This window comes from Cantharellus anzutake, assembly GCF_015039405.1.
Source record: "Cantharellus anzutake strain C23 chromosome Unknown EI90scaffold_30, whole genome shotgun sequence".
Lineage (NCBI taxonomy): Eukaryota > Fungi > Basidiomycota > Agaricomycetes > Cantharellales > Hydnaceae > Cantharellus > Cantharellus anzutake.
In genome coordinates, this window is record NW_024066980.1 from 535,833 (window position 1) to 556,925 (window position 21,093).

General features: G+C 49.1%; 8 protein-coding genes across 8 annotated transcripts; 3 read left to right on the forward strand and 5 right to left on the reverse strand.

Moving 5' to 3' along the window:
* Positions 1 to 1,824: 1,824 nt before the first annotated feature.
* On the forward strand, positions 1,825 to 5,788 carry EI90DRAFT_3061853 (uncharacterized protein; the record flags this gene model as incomplete). The annotated part of the gene is made up of 4 exons (XM_039060593.1): positions 1,825 to 2,141; positions 3,666 to 4,098; positions 4,991 to 5,621; positions 5,647 to 5,788. The coding sequence occupies exons 1-4, from the start codon at positions 1,848 to 1,850 to the stop codon at positions 5,786 to 5,788; spliced, it is 1,500 nt and encodes a 499-aa protein (XP_038915094.1). The 5' UTR covers positions 1,825 to 1,847.
* A 1,403-nt stretch (positions 5,789 to 7,191) lies between these two features.
* EI90DRAFT_3061877 (uncharacterized protein) lies at positions 7,192 to 7,937 on the reverse strand. Its single transcript, XM_039060594.1, has 2 exons — positions 7,872 to 7,937; positions 7,192 to 7,814 (listed from the first exon to the last, which is right to left on the reverse strand). Exon 2 carries the CDS (start codon positions 7,541 to 7,543, stop codon positions 7,370 to 7,372), a length of 174 nt encoding a protein of 57 aa, XP_038915095.1. The 5' UTR covers positions 7,544 to 7,814; positions 7,872 to 7,937; the 3' UTR covers positions 7,192 to 7,369.
* A 679-nt stretch (positions 7,938 to 8,616) lies between these two features.
* EI90DRAFT_1342360 (uncharacterized protein) lies at positions 8,617 to 11,090 on the reverse strand. The gene is made up of 4 exons (XM_039051700.1): positions 9,561 to 11,090; positions 9,067 to 9,428; positions 8,759 to 9,012; positions 8,617 to 8,629 (listed from the first exon to the last, which is right to left on the reverse strand). The coding sequence occupies exons 1-3, from the start codon at positions 10,955 to 10,957 to the stop codon at positions 8,909 to 8,911; spliced, it is 1,863 nt and encodes a 620-aa protein (XP_038915096.1). The 5' UTR covers positions 10,958 to 11,090; the 3' UTR covers positions 8,617 to 8,629; positions 8,759 to 8,908.
* A 797-nt stretch (positions 11,091 to 11,887) lies between these two features.
* On the forward strand, positions 11,888 to 13,433 carry EI90DRAFT_3061904 (uncharacterized protein). Its single transcript, XM_039060595.1, has 2 exons — positions 11,888 to 13,150; positions 13,207 to 13,433. Exon 1 carries the CDS (start codon positions 12,027 to 12,029, stop codon positions 13,140 to 13,142), a length of 1,116 nt encoding a protein of 371 aa, XP_038915097.1. The 5' UTR covers positions 11,888 to 12,026; the 3' UTR covers positions 13,143 to 13,150; positions 13,207 to 13,433.
* Positions 13,252 to 13,881, reverse strand: EI90DRAFT_1343073 (uncharacterized protein). The gene is made up of 3 exons (XM_039051702.1): positions 13,847 to 13,881; positions 13,460 to 13,756; positions 13,252 to 13,394 (listed from the first exon to the last, which is right to left on the reverse strand). The coding sequence occupies exons 2-3, from the start codon at positions 13,676 to 13,678 to the stop codon at positions 13,362 to 13,364; spliced, it is 252 nt and encodes an 83-aa protein (XP_038915098.1). The 5' UTR covers positions 13,679 to 13,756; positions 13,847 to 13,881; the 3' UTR covers positions 13,252 to 13,361.
* A 145-nt stretch (positions 13,882 to 14,026) lies between these two features.
* Positions 14,027 to 16,445, reverse strand: EI90DRAFT_1343138 (uncharacterized protein). The gene is made up of 4 exons (XM_039051703.1): positions 15,192 to 16,445; positions 14,714 to 15,119; positions 14,168 to 14,583; positions 14,027 to 14,063 (listed from the first exon to the last, which is right to left on the reverse strand). The coding sequence occupies exons 1-3, from the start codon at positions 16,105 to 16,107 to the stop codon at positions 14,373 to 14,375; spliced, it is 1,533 nt and encodes a 510-aa protein (XP_038915099.1). The 5' UTR covers positions 16,108 to 16,445; the 3' UTR covers positions 14,027 to 14,063; positions 14,168 to 14,372.
* A 475-nt stretch (positions 16,446 to 16,920) lies between these two features.
* EI90DRAFT_3061925 (uncharacterized protein) lies at positions 16,921 to 18,164 on the forward strand. Its single transcript, XM_039060596.1, has 3 exons — positions 16,921 to 17,276; positions 17,306 to 17,931; positions 17,991 to 18,164. The coding sequence occupies exons 1-2, from the start codon at positions 16,986 to 16,988 to the stop codon at positions 17,921 to 17,923; spliced, it is 909 nt and encodes a 302-aa protein (XP_038915100.1). The 5' UTR covers positions 16,921 to 16,985; the 3' UTR covers positions 17,924 to 17,931; positions 17,991 to 18,164.
* Positions 18,133 to 21,056, reverse strand: EI90DRAFT_3061928 (GMC oxidoreductase). Its single transcript, XM_039060597.1, has 14 exons — positions 20,840 to 21,056; positions 20,463 to 20,616; positions 20,320 to 20,410; positions 20,187 to 20,260; positions 20,028 to 20,136; positions 19,918 to 19,973; positions 19,799 to 19,869; positions 19,382 to 19,746; positions 19,193 to 19,315; positions 19,102 to 19,142; positions 18,893 to 19,052; positions 18,747 to 18,832; positions 18,466 to 18,697; positions 18,133 to 18,405 (listed from the first exon to the last, which is right to left on the reverse strand). Exons 1-14 carry the CDS (start codon positions 20,922 to 20,924, stop codon positions 18,223 to 18,225), a joined length of 1,830 nt encoding a protein of 609 aa, XP_038915101.1. The 5' UTR covers positions 20,925 to 21,056; the 3' UTR covers positions 18,133 to 18,222.
* Between the last annotated feature and the right edge of the window lie 37 nt (positions 21,057 to 21,093).

Consider the following 21,093-nt stretch of genomic DNA (forward strand, 5'->3'; position numbering starts at 1 on the left):
TTCGAAATAGAGGATTGTTTGCCATCAATTCTTGACGGATAGCATCCACAGTGCAAGGAGGGACATTGGATTGTAAAATGGCAGGAGTAGCTCCCAACGGATCATACAGAAACCAATTGATGGGATAACCTGATCTTTGACTTGGAAAGATATGATGATATGTGCGACCGGTGATACACAGAGAATAAGGACCTACCCAGAACATTTGAGGTCAGAGTGTGAAAGAGAAGGACTCTCATACCTTGAAAGGAGTGAAATTCTCTGGATACAGCTTGTGCACTCAGATTGAACAAATAGTTCAACGCTTGGGACGCATTGCCCACATTGGTGGGTGAGGTGCTGATGAAAGAAGCTAGACAGGGGGGTAGCGGTGGAAGGCGTGGAAGACGTTTAGTGCCATGACAGCAACACCAATCCACACTTTCGGATTCCAAAAGTAGAGTGCCACACCATCCACACAGGGCGGATCGCCATCGGAAGTGGTCAGACATAGCGGACAATTGGGCAAAATAAACCCAATATTGGTGGTTGGAAAGTATCGCACTTGGGAAATTGTGTTAGAGTGTTAGAAAGGGGTGAAGGCGCATTAAGAAGTATGTACATTGATCAGGAAGAAAGAGCAGTAGAATGAGGTTTTCTGGCCATTGGACGTCGAACTGGAGGAAGAAGGGCAGTTGCGCTCGCCATCGGAAAAGAGTGAATGTTTGGAAGCTCAAAGTCCAATTGAAAAGTCCGATTAGATGAGAACACACAATGGTGAGATAATACGCTTGGATGAAAGTTGGCGATGAATGAGTGAATAGAATGGGAGGGCCCGATTCATGTCTCCGCCATAGCAGCGAGTTCGTGGAACCCTCCGCTGTGCAGAAACACCCAGAATGGTTACAGTGTGTAAGGAGATTTGAAATCTTTGTAATAGCAGCGAGTCCCAAAAACTCCCTGCCTTCCAAAAAGATCAAAATGCCTGCAAGTACATGCCCTAGGAGAGCAATATTGATGACAGAGCCAGTAACTCAGGTTTGCGTTGATCATTCATGTGATCTGGACATGGATATATAAATCAAGCATGTGATGAAGAAAGGAATCAGCTGAAGACCCCCAAGTGCCAGCAACGCACCTCAACGGTGACTGGAGGAGTGAGCTGGAGCAATACCTTGATGCAGATCCAATGAAAACATGTGATGGACTATGATGCGATGGGAACATGTCATGTATGAATATGGAATCGGATGAAGTTAAACAATGAGGTAAGATACAGGTGGGCGTATAAAAGAGGAGGTCATAAGAAGGGAATGCACAGAGGGTGAAAGTAGCGACGTAAGTCACTACATTCAACAGGGATGAGGTAAGATGAAAGAGCCAATCAGAGTGGTTCGAAACCTGGGTTTGGGGAGAACCGAGCCAATCAGAACCTGTAGATGACCCTCAGCGATTATTTATTAGTTAGATTGTGTTCCATTGTAACTTCGATCGCCCGCACCATCTTCAGAGGATGTGGTTTGCTGCAACAGGCCTTGTTCAGATCGAGACGACGGGGGCCGTTGCATTGATTATCATTCCCCCAGCCTGAGAATTTCTGTCACTCTGTGTATTTGTCAATCTCAAATACTCCATTTCCATGGTGTCTTATATCACGCCGACCACTATTAAGATGTCTTCTACTTTTTCATGAAAAACTGCCGGAAATACTACAGAGGCAGCTTCTGAAAGCTACCGCCTTAGGGTGTGCTTCTGATTTGATGATCGATCGAACATGAGCCCAGACTTTTAAGTGGGGTGCATATGGGCACTTCATGATCGAAACCCAACCCCTGCAACATTTCTTGCTGCCATCTTCCCTGTCTGCCATGTTGTCTCAAGCACAGCCCTCATCTCTTAATAGCCCAATGCAAATAATTCAAACTCGATTACCCTCTGTGGACCAAGGTCGCCTTGCAGGCATCCTGGAGAGACAAAGGAAACAGCATGCTAGGTATTTCAGAATCAGGAGGCCCACCAACAAGACAATACTTTATGGCCCTGTCAATGCCATTGTGAATGCTGTATTCCCAGAAAAGAGTTTATACAGGCCTATGCAGCAGTACACACTAGAAGATGGGAAGCGGGATCAATGTGAACTGCTGCGACCTGACATTACCATAGTAACTGACACAGAACTTTTTGTTGTAAACGCGGCGTTCCAAATATGGTAACCCACTTCAGCAGTTCACTCGCAACCCAGATGTAATATAGAAAGAAATATAACTAAAATACACACAGCGCTCCAGCGCCCATATTTATACTTCTCAACAATATTCCAGGTTCTTCTATGCCCAGCGCTTACGCAGGCGCCTAGTAACCCCTAGAATATTCCCGGATATTCCGGTTCAGTTTCATCATGTGACTCGTATTCCAACATTCCCCCTCGAGTCACATACCCCTTCCGACAATTTTCTTGATCCAGAAATTCAGCCCTGTACGGCAAATTTCTAATTTTCCCTCGGTCCTTGATCCAAAAACCTGCCCTGTACGACAAATTCGAAGCGCCCGGAATCGATCACGTTCTCGTCCTCCGATATTTTCCCATCCTATACAGTCCTGACAGCGTTCGGATCCTTCCGTTCCCAATTTAGTAAGAGTAATTCATCATCGAGATGGCCTCGTTTCTATTTTGGGTTTCCTTATTCTCTTGGCAATTACGCCGGTAATGCCCCTTCTTTTGGCAATTCCAACAAACCGGCTCTGCTCTAGCCTGTTTTCCCCCTGCAATAAATGCCCCTGGGGGGGCACCCTCTTCTCCATATGTCCTCATCCTTGCCTCCTCATCCCTGAGAATACCCATCACTGCTTCCGAAGATGGCTCGGTCTTGTGGGAAGTCAAAGAAGCCGAAATGGCATTGAACTTCGGGTTCAAGCACATGATCAATGCATCGGCCAGATCCAAATCATCAACATTCATTCCGATTCCGCGCATCTGGTTCCAGATCGATTCGAGCCCATTAATATAATTGTCAATCGGCTTTTCAGGATCGTGTTTGAAGTTATAAAATGCCCGCGTCAATCGAATTCTATTGGCCCTGGAGTTCTTCTCATAGTGTCCTGCCAATTTGTACCAGGCCTCGACACCATTTTTGCAATGGCTGATCAACTTGTATTGTGACGGGTCTATGGTCAGCCCAATTATGGTAAGAGCTTCGTCGGCCTTGTTTTGGGCATTCTTCGGGATTTTCCAGTCTTCGCTTTTGTTTTTCCCTTTCTGAATTATGTCCCAACAGCCAGCCCTCCGGAGTACAAGGGAGACACCGAATTTCCAATCATAGTAATTATCCTTGGTCAATTTCGGCACTTGTCCCACCAGGGAGTTATAGTTCGGAGTTGTGTCCTCGGTTTCCACCATATTATGTAAGCGTAGCGATCAGATGAGGCAATGTCGAGTGAATAGAGTAATCCGGTTAGACCCAGGCTGGGCTCATAACCTGTTGTAAACGCGGCATTCCAAATATGGTAACCCGCTTCAGCGGTTCACTCGCAACCCAGATGTAATATAGAAAGAAATATAACTAAAATACACACGGCGCTCCAGCACCCATATTTATACTTCTCAACAATATTCCAGGTTCTTCTATGCCCAGCACTTACGCAGGCGCCTAGTAACCCCTAGAATATTCCCGGATATTCCGGTTCAGTTTCATCATGTGACTCGTATTCCAACACTTTTCGATCAAGACTCGGATTCCCTCACCTGTTTGGTGATAGAGGTGAAGAATAAGCCACTTTCTGCTAAAGATAGGAAGGAGGACACAAAGAAAGCGGTGGATCAACTCTATCGGTACATGATCGATGCCTATCAAAAGAGACATTGTCCGGGTGTGCTATACGGCATTGCCATTGTAGGCTTTCGAATGTACCTGTACCAGATGATAGGCATAGGTGCACCAATGATTCACGTCGAGTCGGGTTTTGCCCCAAATTTTCTAGACAATAGTGCAACCACGCTTTGGATGGAAATTCGCAAATTGGTTGACAATGAAGTGCATCGAAAGTCGCATACATGGCTGCGTGCAACCTGCTCTCTCAACAGCAGTATGGGTGTGGCCCAACAAGATGCTGACATGGAGAGTCCCTGTTAGAACCGGGCGGATTCGGACGACTCTGGAATGGAATCGGAGACTTAGCGTGGAAGGACCTCAGCCTCAGCGACTCAGGCGGAGCGCTGTGCCATTGCTGGTTGTCCTAGGGGTCCCTAATTTCAGATCTAGCAGAGGGAAAGTCTCTTGGGGGGAATTCATGTCGATTTCGGACTGAGGTTACAAGTTACTATGTACATTGTATATAAGGAGGGGTCCGGAATCAAAAGGAGCGAGGGTAGGAAGAAAGGAGACAAAGGGAGATGGAAAGAGGAACAACACCGAGGGTCAAGGGTTTGACTCAATGGTGTTTCTCAAAGGAGGAATGAAGGGCCAAGGCCCAAGGAGGAAGGAAGGAGGTTGGGAGTGGGGAATGGCTAGCTGACTGAATAGAAAGGAAGCAGCAGCCCAAATAGGAATGAGGGAGAATAGCGGAACTGAGTAGGACAATGCAATAGTTGCAAGGTCCGAGGTAAGTCCAGAAAGTCCGAACTCGGAAGTTAAACTCCGGAATATTGGCAAACGTAATTAAATGGAATGAGCTAACCAATACAATGGGTATAAGCGGAGGTGGGGTCAAAGTCTGAGGTCGGAGCTAAGACCGGAGGTTCCGGAGACGGAGACGTGAACGGGATTCCGGAGCGGAGGTCCAGAGTCGGGAGCATAGGTTTTGCGTACTTGTCTGGAAGGTGTCGAGGTTGGGGTCGGACCCAGAATGTTCCAGAGTCGGACCAAAGGTGGTGTCCAAGCCGGAGGTGGGATAACCTCTTGGGAGTCAGCAAGGAGAAGGTGACAGAAGGGAAGTAGGGCTCCAGAAGTCGGAGTTTGGAGTTCCAGGAGCCCGGAGCGGAGGTTGGGATTGTATGGATATGACAGTCCCCAAGATACGATGGGTGGTCTCTTTGAAGACACCGAGGCATTGGAATTCCCTCCAATGCCCAAACCCAAAGACCCCAATGTATTCGGTGCCGCATCTTACCTACCAGGCCTTAGCCCTACAAACACCGATTCTACTGGGCCCCGTGGAATCGAGAGTCCAATACAACTCCGTTCAGCTGATTGGGTTGGGGAAACACTCTCGTACACCCCGTTCTTCAATTCCCCTGCCCCAAGCAACTTGAGCAGCGATCATCGAGTCAGCGGGACACTGCATCTCCCCAGTAGTGCCCAATGGATGTCCACCCCCCAGCCAGGCCAAACACAGCCTTTTCACGGGTTTCAATCCATGCCTGCCACTCACTCAGGTGGAATGCCACTCACTCCGGGAGCTCCCTCAGACTCACCACTGCAACCTATCAGAACACCATCTTCTCCGAGTCTTCTCATGCCTCCATTGGAATCACCTGAATCACCACTCCATCGCTTCTCAATACAAAGGAGGCAGCTGCAGATAACTAATAATGTCAGCACAATGGGTATCCTTGTGAGAGACCAAGATCGGTCCTCTGGTACTGCAGGTCAAGCTGAACCTGAAGAGGGTCAAGTTCCTCGAGGTGGCGCTAGTTGGAGCCCGAGGTATGCATGCTGCTAATGTGCCTAGAACACCTGAACCAATCAGCCGATGCACCATAACGGACTGGTACTCCATTTCAGCTTCACCTTCAACCAGCAGTCAACCGTGTAACTTTCCGGCTCCCAACATTGCTCTGCACAGCTCGCAGCACCTTTGCACGTCCGACTAAACCTAAATGCCCCACCCAGCACATTCCACAACGCTCACATGCATGCGAAAAGAAAATGTAAAATACGATTCCAAAAGCAACCAGAGTATTTAAATTGTAAACATGTGAGATGTAAGTCTAAGCAATGTGTCCAGCTATCGTACTTCGTAACTATGACCCAACCTTCCCAACCCCCCCAACGACCCAACCCAAGCCTCCCACCCCCTGACCCAACACCCAACCAATTCAAAATTGTATAGACACATAAACACACAACTGCCCACGACCCTTCCCAACCCCTAACCCAGCCCCCCAACCCACCCAACACCCAACCCCTTACCCAATGCCCAACCGATTCAAAATTGAATAGACACATAGACACAAACACACAACCCCCCGGCCCAACACTCAACCCCTAACCCAAATACTCAACCCATGGTAGGTGCCAAAGAAAAAAAAAACAACATCATCAACAACAACGAAAAAGGGACAACAACTCTGAATCAAACAGGAATCCCCAAAGCAGGATGACCACCCAGAAGCCGGTTTTAACCACTAGGGTAAAGAACCACCGATATCGGCTGCCGTTGAAATCATAAATATGTATTATTATACAGAATACAAATTGTGAGAAACCGGAATCAGTTCCATACAAAAAATAAACAATTTCTCCTCCGAAAAAAAAGAAGCACGTGGTCATTCACGTGCTTTTTGAGGAACGTGCTGGGTGGGGCATTTAGGTTAGCTGCGCGTCCGAGCGAAATGTCGACAATGATAACCCCGATACGCCCACGCCCTCAACCATCACAAATCGGAGCGATCAGGGCAGGCGAAGTGATGCTCAACCAAATCACCCCAATTTCGGTGGAGGATAGGTTGGGTCGTACGTTCTTGCCATCACAGTATTACTGAACACGATTGTAGATCCAACAAGCGCATGAGCTTGTGGCATGATCATCTCTTTATGGAATGGGGCCAAAGGTCCAAATCTCCTACTATGTCCATGGGTATTGTGCTCTCTCTTGTATTGTTGTTTAGAGGACCCAAGGAGACTGTGTTTAGTTGCGCCTCCTGCACGTTACATACACCGACCACCGAGACGTCCTACGAGACAAAGACGGGATTCTGAACCTTGCAGACCTCCTGGGGAAGGAAGAGGGGATCAAGCGAGTGGCAGAATTCTTAAATGAGAGCGGGGCATATGAAAAGAAAAACACTACTTAGGAGACAACGGAGTAAACCCGAGAGATAACGTCCGCTTGTGAAGCGGAACCCCTCCCATCTTGGCACCAGTAACGCAATATCCGAACATCTGTAAGTGACGACTCACCAGGGGAATATGGTTTGGGTTTCATTCGGACGAAGAAGGACGAGTGTTCTCAGATCGGACTTCTTACTTTATTTGCATGTATTTTTCTCGAGACCCCTGCCCTTGGCGCTCGTGTAAGCTCTGCAGGTTAAATATCCAGAATAAAACAAACAAACAAAACGTTACATACAGAAAGTGAATGATAGACACGTGTACTGTGTTCCACAGGATGACTGGGTATCGGATCTTTAGATTCCTATGTCACTGAATTATGGCCTACCCCCATATGCAGCTTATTGGAGTCCGGCGATTCTTTCCAAGATTAGGTCCGCTAGTTGCTTCGCCATTGCAATGATTATTGCTGTAGGGTGAGCCACAATCTGGTTTGGGAAGACTGGAGCTTCGCAAGTGGACAGGTTCTGGACATGCAAAAAAGGGTCGATGACGCCTTTCGAAGGTGACCCCATCTGAGCCGTACTAGTCTATTTCCACATCTCATCAGCTCCCACATGACTCCACGTTCCGATGCAGGCTGGATGCAGCGGATGATACACTGTCTCGGCGTGCAGTCTTCAATCTCTTTATCAGGGTCTCGAGATCTTGATCAGCAAGCCAGCACATGTTCGTCATGTCATTGCTCGGTTTCTCCTTAGGGTCAACAAAAACAAGGTGAAAGTAGCTTGGTGCGTGTTACCTTCAACACGATGCGGACGCCCCACACATGCGCCTGCAAATCAACTTTCGACTCCAGATAATTGAATCGTGATGGTAAGATAAGATCCCATGCGAACATACTTCGGTTCGCAAATCGCCTTATCAAATGCATTCCCGGATTGGACAGTGACAGAACCTTGGCTCTCGGGCCTGAGATGAATAAATTACTTCCGAATTGTCAGCGTATGTTCATTTGCATACGTTAGTACTGTGGTCGCTCACTATACTAGATGACTTTGCACATGTTCAATATCGGGCGCGTCTGGCTCTGACGTTGTATCTGGTACTGGGGCATCAGAGAGACTCGATAGGTTGGACCTCTACGGCTCACTGGATGAGGTCCATTGAGAAGAAATAAAACCTAGTCACATCAAGGCGGAGAAAGTGACACAGTCCGCGTGCTGAGCCAATACGTTAGCAACTTCAAAGAAAGCAAGTGGCAGAGAAAGTGCAAAATGGACCTGTACCGAAAAGGCGTGTTGGAGATGATACAGCATCGCACAAGCTTTGGATGATTGAGATAATCAACTGAGTCCTTAGAGCGGAAAATGACGATGCTGAATGACGGGTGGTGAAAAAAAAAAACATAGAATATTCGCAGTTCGCCAGATCTTTGGTGTATAAACATCATGTGTGCCGAGGCCTTCTGCGTCGGGGGATTTCGGCCTTCAGTAGCACGCCGTCGGGTCCGGTCCCGGCGGCGTCAGGTGTAGCTTGATAGACAGGGCCTCTAGTCACGCACATGCCATAACCCTCGATCCCGATGGTGGTCGTGGGTGGTATGAGGATGAAGAAGGCGGGAACTTCCCCGCTTTCCGGTGACATCTACAAGAAGATGCCTGGTAATTTCCATTCCACAACGAAAGGAGACTCATTGGAACCCGCATCCCCGCAGAACGGAGCGCGTAATTAATCAGGAATCGGTGAAGGTCCATCAGTTATCGTAGTATCAATAATAACCTGCTCACAATAGTGGACGACAACATGCATCATTCAGTGGCGACAGCGGTTCTCTGCACCGGATATTCATTAAATCCTGATGATCATTATCGCGGAACCCCGCCGCAATAGCATCAGTACCTGAACTTTTGCAAGCCATCATTGGATGATACTGCGGGCTAGGATCGCGGACACAACCTCAAGATTTGTTTGAAAAGGCCCACAGTCAGAATTACCCTTCGGTTATTGGTAATACCATACCGGTGGTAGCAATCATACCCACCTGAGATGGAGGATCAGACGAAGTCAGGTGAGACGGGAATTGCGTTGAGGGTACCAAGGAATAGGGAAGTGAGAAGGATGGGGCCCGTATCCCAGTGACCCTCGACATCAAGAATGGCTACTTCTTGTTCGCGTGCACCTGTTCCGGCGTGGTGGGGGGTCTGTACTAAGGAAATGTTTTTTGTCCAAGCTCTCGAGTACCACAAATCAGATGAAACGAGAGGCACAGGTGGGATCAGAAGGTGAGAACGAGGAGAAACAGGAACAGGCTGAGTCTCAACAAAGGGCAAAGCAAGTTGACGTGATAAACGGGTAAGATCCAGAGGGTGATTTCGAGTCCGATCATCGTGGCATTCGAATGGGGGGCCCAATGTTAACCCCAGCACTTTCTCCCATTTTATTGTCACCGTAGGTTGTCTATCAATGGCGCGGGACGAGGTAGAGAGGGTATATTAGTATAACGACACCTGTTCCAAGACAATAATCAGCTCTCTGCGAGGTTTCTGGATGGCTTTGTCCACTGCGGGAATACATACAGAACGACTGTACCGCGTGATTCTGGTTATTATCGCACCAGGTTGTCTAAATTGGGGCTCGGGATAAATTTCAGTCGGGATGATGATATCTTTCCCAAGACGACGTCCGACTTGCAACACAGTTTCCATCTCAACTTTCCACTTCGCCATCGCCGTCCTCGAGGTGTGCTGTAGCTCGATAAGCTTCAGATTTCGACTCGATGGAGAGTTCAGGAAGCGCATGAATTCATGCGGCCCAAAATAACTCCGCCAAATCAGGGTGCGCAATACGCGAAGTGTTTCAGGCGGTTTGGAGAATGAAGAGAGTGGAATTGGACTGAGGAGCGAGAGCTCTTCTAAATGTGGGGAGCTTTGGAAAAGTGCACAAGGGAGTTCGGAATAGTCATGCCACTCCCATGTTTTGGTGATAGGGAACTGGTCTGAGCCGACCGGACGACAGGTGAGGATCAACGTCCTGAGATTGGAAAATGCTTTTGTCGTCTGTATCATCCATAAGAAATCCTTGGGCGTTAAATAGTCTGGCCGCTGCACTTCTAGCACACGTAAACGGGAAGTAACACTCTCATCGTTCCCGACACATTCTGTACTTTTAAGAAGCTCAAGCATATGGAGCAATTTGGGGCCTGAGGTTTTCTTAAGACGGATTTCTGAAAGTCGTGGAAGAGAAGGGAGGCGCGAGATGGGAGTGAAAGGCCGACCGAATATGGACATAGGAGTGATTGGATCCCATTCATAAATAATCAAGGTTTCTAATGTCCGAGAAAGGTGCTGGAGAGCACAGCGCAACCCGTGTGAATAACACCTACTCGTCCACGTAAAATGTTTCATGGAGGTTGAAGGAGCGACGACAGTCTCAAAGTTGTCATTGAACTGGGCGAGTTCGGCAAAGGCATCATGGTACCAGCCAAAACTCTCCAAGCCCACCAGGTGCGAACATGATGCGATAATCCCGTTCACCAGTATAGCCCTCTGATTGAACCGAGCCAGCTGATCGGGAAAGTGGTCAATGAGAGATGGTCGGTCCTTCAAATGACGAATTCGAGAGTCGAGAATGATGGTTCGAACGAGGTTCCCATGGGACTTGAGTGATTCGCGGAGAGAATATACGGAGGCTTCAGTGCAAATGAATATTGCGATTTTACGATAGAGGCCACGCATCACAGGGTCGACCCAATTGCAGGAGACGAGAGCGAGAGATGCCAAAGCGGCACGTTTCTGGATGTAACTCGTCACAAATTGACGGAAAGAAGATGTGTAGCCATCATCCCCAGGATACAAGTGACACGGGATGAGGTAGTGAACAATTTCGTGTATAATATCCGAAGGGAGTGTGTTCCAGGATTTGGATGTACGCACTGGACCCTTCGCGTGGGTGGGATGTTCCAATCCTCGTCGCAGCTCCTTGACCATGACGAGTCAAACCCCTAATGCCAACACTTGGAACTGGATTAGACCAAGTAGGACTCCAGCTTCTGTGACTGCGTAATATGATCCAACTGTGCTGTTAGTCTCCCATCAATTGCCATACGGCAAGTGCCGACGCAACCAGCTATTGATATTGTGTTTCGTTACAACTTCGATCGCCCCGTGCCACCTTCGAAGGCCACGGTTTGCTGCCAGTTTGACGCAACGGGCCTTGTTTAGATCGAGGGGATGGGACCATTGCATTGATTCTAGCCTGAGGGTTTCTGTGTACTCAACCTCAAATACTTCATTATCCATGGTGTATATCCGTCTGGCCATTATATATCAACATGTCTTCTACTTATATATATATGAAGGAAGGGAGCCTTCCATAATGCCACAATACTACAGAGGTAGCTTCTGAAAGCTGCCGCATGCTATTTCGTGAAAAAAACTATCTCTTTTTATTTGCTTCTGATTTGATGATCGAACATGAGCCCAGGCTTTTGAGTGGGGCACATACGGGCACTTCATGATCGAAACCCAACCCCTGCAACATTTCTTGCTGCCATCTTCCGTGTCTTCCATGTCGTCGCAAGTACAGCTCAATAGCCCAACTCAAATATTTCAAACTCGATTACCCGCTGTGGACCAAGGTCGACTTGCAGGCGTCCTGGAGAGACAAAGGAAACAGCATTCTAGGTATTTCGGCATCGGGAGGCCCGCCAACGAGACAATACTTTATGGCCCTGTCAATGCCATTGTGAATGCTGTATTCCCAGAAAATAGTTTATACAGGCCTATGCAGCAGTACACACTAGAAGATGAGAAGCGGGATCAACGCGAACTGCTGCGACCTGACATTACCGTAGTAACTGACACAGAACTTTTCGATCAAGACTCGGATTCCCTCACCTGTTTGGTGATAGAGGTGAAGAATAAGCCACTATCTGCTAAAGATAGGAAGGAGGACACAAGGAAAGCGGTGGATCAACTCTATCGGTACTTGATCGATGCCTATCAAAAGCGACATTGTCCGAATGTGCTATACGGCATTGCCATTGTAGGCTTTCGAATGTACCTGTACGAGATGAGGGGCATAGGTGCACCGATGATTCACGTCGAGTCGGGTTTTGCCCCAAATTTTCTAGCCAACAGTGCAACCACACTTTGGACGGAAATTCGCAAATTGGTTGACGATCAAGTGCGTGAGAAGCCACCTACGTGGCCACGTGCAACTCGCTCTCTCAACAACAGTGTGGGTGTGGCCCAACAAGATGCTGACATGGAGAGATCCCAAGATACGATGGGTGGTCTCTTTGAAGACGCCGAGGCATTGAAATTCCCTCCAATGCCCGAACCCAAAGACCCCAATGTATTCGGTGCCACATCTTACCTACCAGGCCTTAGCCCTGCAAACACCGATTCTACTGGGCCCCATGAAATCGAGAGCCCAATACAACTCCGTTCAGCTGATCGGGTTGGGGGAACTCTCTCGTACACCCCGTTCTTCGATTCCCCTGCCCCAAGCAACTTGAGCAGCGATCATCGAGTCGGCGGGACACCGCATCTCCCCGGTAGTGCCCAATGGATGCCCACCCCCCAGCCAGGCCAAACACGGCCTTTTCACGGGTTTCAATCCATGCCTGCCGCTCACTCAGGTGGAATGCCACTCACTCCGAGGGCTCCCTCAGACTCACCACTGCAACCTGTCGGAACACCATCTTCTCCGAGTCTTCTCATGCCTCCATTGGAATCACCTGAATCACCACTCCATCGCTTCTCAACACAAAGGAGGCAACTGCAGATAACTAATAACGTTAGCGCAATCGGTATCCTTGTGAGAGACCAGGATCGGTCCTCTGGCACTGCAGGTCAAGGTGAACCTGAAGAGGGTCAAGTTCCTCGAGGTGGCGCTAGTTGCAACCCGAGCTATGCTGCTGATGCGCCTAGAACACCTGAACCGATCAGCCGACGCACCATAACGGACTGGTACTCCATTTCGGCTTTACCTTCAACCAGCACGGCTCCCAACATTGCTCCGCACAGCTCGCGGCACCTTCGCGCGTCCGAGAGAAATGTCGATGATGGTAGCCCCGACACGCCCACGCCCTCAACCATTACAAACCGGAGCGATCAGGGCAGGCGAAGCGATGCCCAACCAAATCACCCCAATTTCGGTGGAAGATAGGTTGGGTCGTACGTAGCAAGGGGGTTCTTGCCATCACAGTATTACTGAACACAATTGTTTGTAGATCCAACAAGCGCATGAGCTTGTGGCATGCTCATCTCTTTATGGAATGGGGCCAAAGGTCCAGATCTCCTACTATGTCCATGGGTATTGTGCTCTCTCTTGTATTGTTGTTTAGAGGACCCAAGGAGGGACTGTGTTTAGTTGGCCTCCTGCACGTTACATACAGAAAGTGAATGATAGACACGTGTACTGTGTTCCACAGGATGACTGAGTATCGGATCTTTAGATCCCTACACCACTGAATTATGACCTACCCCCATTTGGAGTCCGGCGATTCTTTCCAAGATTAGATCCGCTAGTCGCTCCGCCATTGCAATGATTGTTGCTGTAGGCCGCAATCTGGTTCGGGAAGACTGGAGCGTCTCAAATGCACAAGTTCTGGACATGCAAAGAAGGGTCGAGGACGCCTTTTGAAGGTGACTCAGCCATCTGAGCCGTACTAGTCTATTTCCACTCCCCATCAACCCCCACATGACTCCGCAGGCTGGACGCAGCGGATGATACACTGTCTCGGCGTGCAGTCTTCAATCTCTTTATCAGGGTCTCGAGATCTTGATCAGCAAGCCAGCACATGTTCGTCATTGCTCAGTTTCTCCTTAGGGTCAACAACAACAAGGTGAAAGTAACCTGGTGCGTGCTACCTTCAACACGATGCGGACGCCCCACACATGCGCCTGCAAATCAACTTTCGACTCCAGATAACTGAATCGTGATGGTTAGATAAGATCCCATGCAATGTTGGTGAACATACTTCGGTTCGCAAATCGCCTTATCAAATGATGATCATTATCGCGGAACCCCACCGCAATAGCGTCAGTACCTGAGCTTTTACGCGCCATCATTGGATGATACTGCGGGCTAGGATCGCGGACACGACCTCAAGATTTGTTTGAAAAGGCCCGCAGTCAGAATTACCCTTCGGTTATTGGTAATACCATACCGGTGGTAGCAATCATACCCACCTGAGATGGAGGATCAGACGAAGTCAGGTGAGACGGGAATTGCGTTGAGGGTACCAAGGAATAGGGAAGTGAGAAGGATGGGGCCCGTATCCCAGTGACCCTCGACATCGAGAATGGCTACTTCTTGTTCGCGTGCACCTGTTCCGGCGTGGTGGGGGTCTGTACTAAGGAAATATTTTTTGTCCAAGCTCTCGAGTACCACAAATCAGATGAAATGAGGCACAGGTGGGATCAGAAGGTGAGAACGAGGAGAAACAGGAACAGACTGGGTCTCAACAAAGGGCAAAGCAAGTTGACGTGATAAACGTAGGGTAAGATCCAGAGGGTGATTTCGAGTCCGATCATCGTGGCATTCGAATGGGGGGCCCAATGTTAACCCGAGCACTTTCTCCCATTTTATTGTCACCGTAGGTTGTCTGGCAATGGCGCGGGACGAGTTAGAGAGGGTATATTAGTATAACGACACCTGTTCCAAGACCATAATCAGCTCTGCGAGGTTTCTGGATGGCTTTGTCTACTGCGGGAATACATACAGAGCGACTGTACCGCGTGATTCTGGTTATTATCGCACCAGGTTGTCTAAATTGGGGCTCGGGATAAATTTCAGTCGGGATGATGATATCTTTCCCAAGACGACGTCCGACTTGCAACACAGTTTCCATCTCAACTTTCCACTTCGCCATCGCCGTCCTCGAGACGTGCTGTAGCTCGATAAGCTTCAGATTTCGACTCGATGGAGAGTTCAGGAAGCGCATGAATTCATGCGGCCCAAAATAACTCCGCCAAATCAGGGTGCGCAATATGCGAAGTGTTTCAGGCGGTTTGGAGAATGAAGAGAGTGGAATTGGACTGAGGAGCGAGAGCTCTTCTAAATGTGGGGAGCTTTGGAAAAGTGCACAAGGGAGTTCGGAATAGTCATGCCACTCCCATGTTTTGGTGATAGGGAACTGGTCTGAGCCGACCGGACGACAGGTAAGAATCAGCGTCCTGAGATTGGAAAATGCTTTTGTCGTCTGTACCATACATAGGAAATCCTTGGGCGTCAACCAGTCTGGCCGCTGCACTTCTAGCACACGTAAACGGGAAGTAACATTCTCATCTTCCCCGACACATTCTGTACTTTTAAGAAGCTCGAGCATATGGAGTAATTCAGGGCCTGAGGTTTTCTTAAGACGAATTTCTGAAAGTCGTGGAAGAGAAGGGAGGCGCGAGATGGGAGTGAAAGGCCGGCCGAATGTGGACATAGGAGTGACTGGATCCCACTCATAAATAATCAAGGTTTCTAATGTCCGAGAAAGGTGCTGGAGAGCACAGCGCAGCCCATGTGAATAACACCCACTCGTCCACGTAAAATGTTTCATGGAGCTTGAAGGAGCGACGACAGTCTCAAAGTTGTCATTGAACTGGGCGAGTTCGGCGAAGGCATCATCGTACCAACCAAAACTCTCCATCCCCGTCAGGTGCGAACATGATGCAATAATTTCGTTTATCAATATAACCCTCTGATTGAACCGAGCCAGCTGATCGGGAAAGTGGTCAATGAGAGATGGTCGGTCCTTCAAATGACGAGTTCTAGAGTCGAGAATGATGGTTCGAACGAGGTTCCCATGAGACTTGAGTGATTCGGGGAGAGAATATACGGATGCTTCGGTGCAGATGAATATTGCGATTTCACGATAGAGGCCACGCATCACAGGGTCGACCCAATTACAGGAGACGAGAGCGAGAGATGCCAAAGCGGCACGTTTCTGGATGTAACTCGTCACAAATTTGGGGGAAGGTGAGTAGCCATCATCCCCAGGGTACAAGTGACACGGGACGAGGTAGTGAACAATTTCGTGTATAATATCCGAAGGGAGTATGTTCCAGGACCTAGATGCACGCACTGACCCCTTCGCGTGGGTGCGATGTTTCGATCCTCGTCGCAGCTCCTTGACCATGGCGAGTCAAACCCCTAACGCCAATGCTGGGAATCGGATCAGGCCAAGTAGGACTCCAGCTTCTGTGATTGCGTAAATAGGATGCAGAAAGGCCAACTGTGTCGTCAATTGCCGTACGGGGAAGGGCAAGTGCCGACGTAACGATACCCAACGTTCCCGATCGCCCGTGCCATCTTCGAAGGAGATGGTTTGCTGCCAGTTTGACGCAGGGGGCCTTGTTTAGATCGAGATGGCGGGGGCCATTGCATTGACTATCGGGCGCCATATTCCTCAACCTCAAATACTCCATTTCGTGGTGTACTTATATTAGCCCGACCACTATTAACATGTCTTCTACTTATACATGAAAAAGAAGAACCGTCCACAATGCCGGCAATACTACAAAGGCAGCTTCTGAAAGCTGCCGCATGCTACTCCATGAAAGAAAATGGCTCTTCCGTATGATATGCTTCTGATTTGATGATCGAACTTCATGAGCTCAGGCTTTTAAATGGGGTGCATACGGGCACTTCATGATCGAAACCCAATTCCTGCAACATTTCTTGCTGCCATCTTCCGTGTCTTCCATGTCGTCGCAAGTACAGCTCAATAGCCCAACTCAAATATTTCAGACTCGATTACCCGCTGTGGACCAAGGTCGCCTTGCAGGCGTCCTGGAGAGACAAAGGAAACAGCATTCTAGGTATTTCGGCATCGGGAGGCCTGCCAACGAGACAATACTTGATGGCCCTGTCAATGCCATTGTGAACGCCGTATTCCCTGAAAATAGTTTATACCGGCCTATGCATGACCATGAAGTGCATCGGGAGTCACTTACGTGGCCGCGTGCAACTCGCTCTTTCAACAGCAGTGTGGGTGTGGCCCAACAAGATGCTGACATGGAGAGACCCCAAGATACGATGGTTGGTCTCTTTGGAGACGTCGTGGCATTGAGATTCCCTCCAATGCCCGAACCCAAAGACCCCAATGTATTCGGTGCCACATCTTACCTACCAGGCCTTAGCCCTGCAAACACCGATTCTACTGGGCCCCGTGAAGTCGATAGTCCAATACAGCTCCGTTCAGCTGATCGGGTTGGGGAAACACTCTCGTACACCCCGTTCTTCGATTCCCCTGCCCCAAGCAACTTGAGCAGCGATCATCGAGTTGGCAGGACACCGCATCTCCCCGTAGTGCCCAATGGATGTCCACCCCCCAGCCAGGCCAAACACGACCTTTTCATGGGATTCAATCCATGCCTGCTGCTCACTCAGGTGGGATGCCACTCACTCCGGGAGCTCCCTCAGACTCAGCGCCACAACCTGTTGGAACACCATCCTCTCCGAGTCTTCTCATGCCTCCATTGGAATCCCCTGAATCACCACTCCATCGCTTCTCAACACAAACGAGGCAGTTGCAGATAACTAACAATGTTAGTACAATCGGCATCCTTGCAAGAGACCAGGATCAGTCCTCTGGCACTGGAAGTCAAGGTCAGCCTGAAGAGGGTCAAGTTCCTCGAGGCGGCACTAGTTGGAACCCGAGCGATGCTGCTAATGCGCCTAGAACACCTGAACCAATCGGCCGACGCACCATAACGGACCTGGACTGGCATGCGATTTCGGCTTCACATACACCTTCAACCAGCAGTCAACCACGTAACTTTCCGACTCCCAACATTACTTTGTACAACTCACGGCACCTCCGCGCATCCGAGCGAAGTGTCGACGATAGCAGCCCCGATACGCTGACCCCCTCAACCATTGCAAGTAGGAGGAACGATCAGGGCAGGCAAAGCGATGCCGAACCAAATCACCCCAATTTCCGCGGAAGATAGGTCACATCGTACGTAGCAAGGGGGTTCTTGTCATCCTACCAGTAATGCTGAACACAATTGCTTGTAGATCCAACAAGCGCATGAACTCGTAGCATGATCATCTCTTCATGGAATGGAGCTGATCCCGACATCTTACTATGTCCATGGACGTTGTGCCCCCCCAAGCAGGGACCATGTTTAGTTCCTGCACGTTACATACAAAAAGTGAATGATAGACACGTGTACTGGATCTTTAGATTCCTATGCCACTGAATTATAACCTTCGGGGCCACACGCAGCGCTTGTTGGAGTCCGGCGATTCATGTTAAGATTAAATCCGCTAGTCGCTCTGCCATTGCAATGATCGTTGCTGTAGGGTGGGCCGCAATCTGGTTCGGGAAGACTGAAGCATCGCAAATGCGCAAGTTCTGGACACCAAACACACGTAAAGAAGGGTCGACAACGCCTTTTGAAGGCGAGCCAGCCATCCGAGCCGTACTCGTCTATTTCCTCTCCCCATCAGCTTTCACATAACTCCGCATTCCGATGCAGACTGGACGCACCGGATGATACAGTGTCTCGGCGTGCAATCGGATCCAGTTTTCAATATCTTTGTCTGTCAGGGTCTCGGGATCTTGATCAGCAAGCCAGTACATGTTCATCATGTCATTGTTCGGTTTCTCCTTAGGGTCAACAAAAACAAGGTGGTCCGAAAGTGGCTTGGTGCGTGCTATCTTCAACACAATGCGGACACCCCGCACAAGGGCCTGCAAATCAACTTTCGACTCCAGATAACTGGATTGTAATGGTTAGATTGGATACCTTGCAGGGTTGGTGGACATACTTCGGTTCGCAAATCGCCTTATCGAATACATTCCCGGACTGAACAGTGATAGAACCTTGGCTCTCAGGCCTGAGGTGAATAAGTAGCTTTCGGAAAGAATCGTCGGCATATGTTCATTAGCATACGTTAGTACTATGATCACTCACTATACTAAATGACTTTCCACCTGGCTCAATGGGGATAGAACCGGCACGGAAATATGTCGTAGGAATGCTGATAAGCTCGATATCGGGCGCGTCTGGCCCTGACGTTGCATCTGGTACTGGGGCGTCAGAGAGGCTCGATAGGTTGGACCTCCACAGCTCCCTGAATGAGGTGAATCGACAAGTTTCAGAAAAAAAAGCATTCGGCACACCTAGTCGCATCAAGGCGGAGAAAAGCGACACCATCCGTGTACTGGCGACTACGTCAGCGACTTCAAAGAAAACAAGTGGCGGAGAACAAACATTAGTGCAAAATGGACCTGTGCCGAAAAGGGCGTGTTGCAGAAGATACAGCAGCACAAGCTTTGAATGATTGAGATAATCGACTGAATCCTTTGAACGGAAAACGGCGGAAGCCATGAGATGCTGAAAGGCGTGAAAAAAAAAGATATTCACAGTTAGCCAGATTTTTGGTGTATCAATCGGACTCACATCGCTCAGGTTCCTTCCAACGTGTGTGCCGAGGCCTTCTGCATCAGGGACTAAGCGGGGGATACCCGCCTTCAGTAGCACGTCGTCGGGTCCGATCCCGGACGCCATCAGTATCTGCGGTGTGTTGATTGCTCCTGCGCACAGAATAAGTTCCTTTTTGGCAAATAATTTGTACCGTGGAGTCTCATTTTCGTGTGGGGGAACTTCGGCTGATGCAACCTCAACCCCTATGCATTTGGGATTTGGGTCATCATGTGCACCAGCGGACGAGAAAAGGAGCTTCAAGGTATAAGTCTTCAGGAGGATGGTTAGATTCGGGCGTGCAATGACAGCGGGGGAAAGATAAGCAGTGGAAGCGGAACTTCCTGTCGCATTAGTCAGAATAGATGTCTCGTTTTGTAGCAAAACGCCTCCCACTTCGCCCATTTTGATCAATAAACGAAATCATGTGGGTGGTTCCGATAGGTCCCTCGGGGGTATTGAAGTCACTGGACAGGGGTTCACTAAGGGGAGCCGATGAATGCAGCCGAACCTACTTCTTGCTTGGGATTCCTGCATTCACGCATGAGGCAATGAACCTATCAGCATTAGGCTATCAACAGTGGCGTCAGGTGTGGCTTAAGAGACAGGGCTTCTAGTTACGTACATGCGGCTCCCTGTACCCAGTCTGCCACAACCCTGAATCCCCATGGTGCTCGTGGGTGGTATGAGGATGAAGAAGGTTAGGCGTGAATTTCTCCGCTTTCCGGTAATATCTGCGAGAAGATGTGATAATGATGTTGCCCTACATTGATGGAATACGAACGGAGCGAGATTCATTGCATTCCACCCAGAACATCCTAACCCTTCCCATTCGTCGAGATCTTGAGAAGGTGCACGCTTCGTAAAAGCGAGAGAATTTGGCAACTAATATAAGGAGAGAGCAACCAACGACTCACTTGATACATCATGGCATTAATTGAACTACAACCTCCCAACAACTTTCCACGAGGCCAGTACACTGATCTCATATTTAGTGCAGATTGAGGCCTTCAAAGGGTATGTGGGATATGTCATCACTGTATGGGGATAGTGGACGCACGAGGTGTAATATTCCCAGTCAGATTTGGTGTGGAAAAGCCTCGTCATCCCCGCAGGTATACGAGAGAACATTTCATCCTCGCTGCTAAAGGTTGGACGATCAAATAAGCAAGATTGCCATCTATTGATCAGCGTTCGACCAACTTGTGACCAGCCTCAATGAGCAGCACTGAACAGCAACAAGGAGTGTAAGGCACGGGTCAAGCAGGCGGAGAGGGCATACCTCTGATCTGAGGGTCCACAGAAAGGCGGTGAGCTGTATGGGTTCGTCAGACGAGGATAGGAATTCAAGCCTCAGAGCCTTTCACCTAGAACGCAGCCAGCGGTCCCTAGGACATGCCTGTCAGCTTCATGAGTCTCACTTGGTGAGAAACGCACCCGCGCCAACAACGATGTAATCCCATTCTTTTAAGTCAATCAACGAGCTTGGATCGGTGACGAAGTGTGATTGACTGCTGCCCATACTGTGATAGTGAATGGTGCAAGTTCAGCGTCGTCGTTCCGCAGCAAATCTTGATATCGTTACAGTCAGACCGCGCTGAATATATGAATTAGTGCCACAAGAGCCGCAGTTTTGCCGTGACTCCATCTGGGGCCCGTCTCTCGTCGTTCTCCATAGTAGGGCCGGAACG

Excerpts from the sequence above, each read along its gene's own strand:
- EI90DRAFT_1343138 (XM_039051703.1), bottom strand. The coding sequence starts at position 16,107 with ATGGTCAAGGAGCTGCGACGAGGATCGAAACATCGCACCCACGCGAAG. Across the intron at positions 15,120-15,191 it reads GACGCCCAAGGATTTCCTAT|ACCAGTTCCCTATCACCAAA; the intron begins GTATGGTACAGA and ends CGGTCGGCTCAG. Across the intron at positions 14,584-14,713 it reads ATAATAACCAGAATCACGCG|ACAACCTACGGTGACAATAA; the intron begins GTACAGTCGCTC and ends CGCCATTGCCAG.
- EI90DRAFT_1342360 (XM_039051700.1), bottom strand. The coding sequence starts at position 10,957 with ATGGTCAAGGAGCTGCGACGAGGATTGGAACATCCCACCCACGCGAAG. Across the intron at positions 9,429-9,560 it reads ATAATAACCAGAATCACGCG|ACAACCTACGGTGACAATAA; the intron begins GTACAGTCGTTC and ends CGCCATTGATAG. Across the intron at positions 9,013-9,066 it reads TCTCACTTCCCTATTCCTTG|GTGGGTATGATTGCTACCAC; the intron begins GTACCCTCAACG and ends CCTCCATCTCAG.
- EI90DRAFT_3061904 (XM_039060595.1), top strand. The coding sequence starts at position 12,027 with ATGTACCTGTACGAGATGAGGGGCATAGGTGCACCGATGATTCACGTC.
- EI90DRAFT_3061925 (XM_039060596.1), top strand. The coding sequence starts at position 16,986 with ATGGAGAGACCCCAAGATACGATGGTTGGTCTCTTTGGAGACGTCGTG. Across the intron at positions 17,277-17,305 it reads GCAGGACACCGCATCTCCCC|CCAGGCCAAACACGACCTTT; the intron begins GTAGTGCCCAAT and ends TCCACCCCCCAG.
- EI90DRAFT_3061877 (XM_039060594.1), bottom strand. The coding sequence starts at position 7,543 with ATGGGGTCACCTTCGAAAGGCGTCATCGACCCTTTTTTGCATGTCCAG.
- EI90DRAFT_3061928 (XM_039060597.1), bottom strand. The coding sequence starts at position 20,924 with ATGGGCAGCAGTCAATCACACTTCGTCACCGATCCAAGCTCGTTGATT. Across the intron at positions 19,974-20,027 it reads CTGGGTACAGGGAGCCGCAT|CCTAATGCTGATAGGTTCAT; the intron begins GTACGTAACTAG and ends CACTGTTGATAG. Across the intron at positions 19,143-19,192 it reads CAGGTCCATTTTGCACTAAT|TACACGGATGGTGTCGCTTT; the intron begins GTTTGTTCTCCG and ends CGTAGTCGCCAG.
- EI90DRAFT_1343073 (XM_039051702.1), bottom strand. The coding sequence starts at position 13,678 with ATGTGGGGGTTGATGGGGAGTGGAAATAGACTAGTACGGCTCAGATGG. Across the intron at positions 13,395-13,459 it reads TCGCCGGACTCCAAATGGGG|TACACGTGTCTATCATTCAC; the intron begins GTAGGTCATAAT and ends TGTGGAACACAG.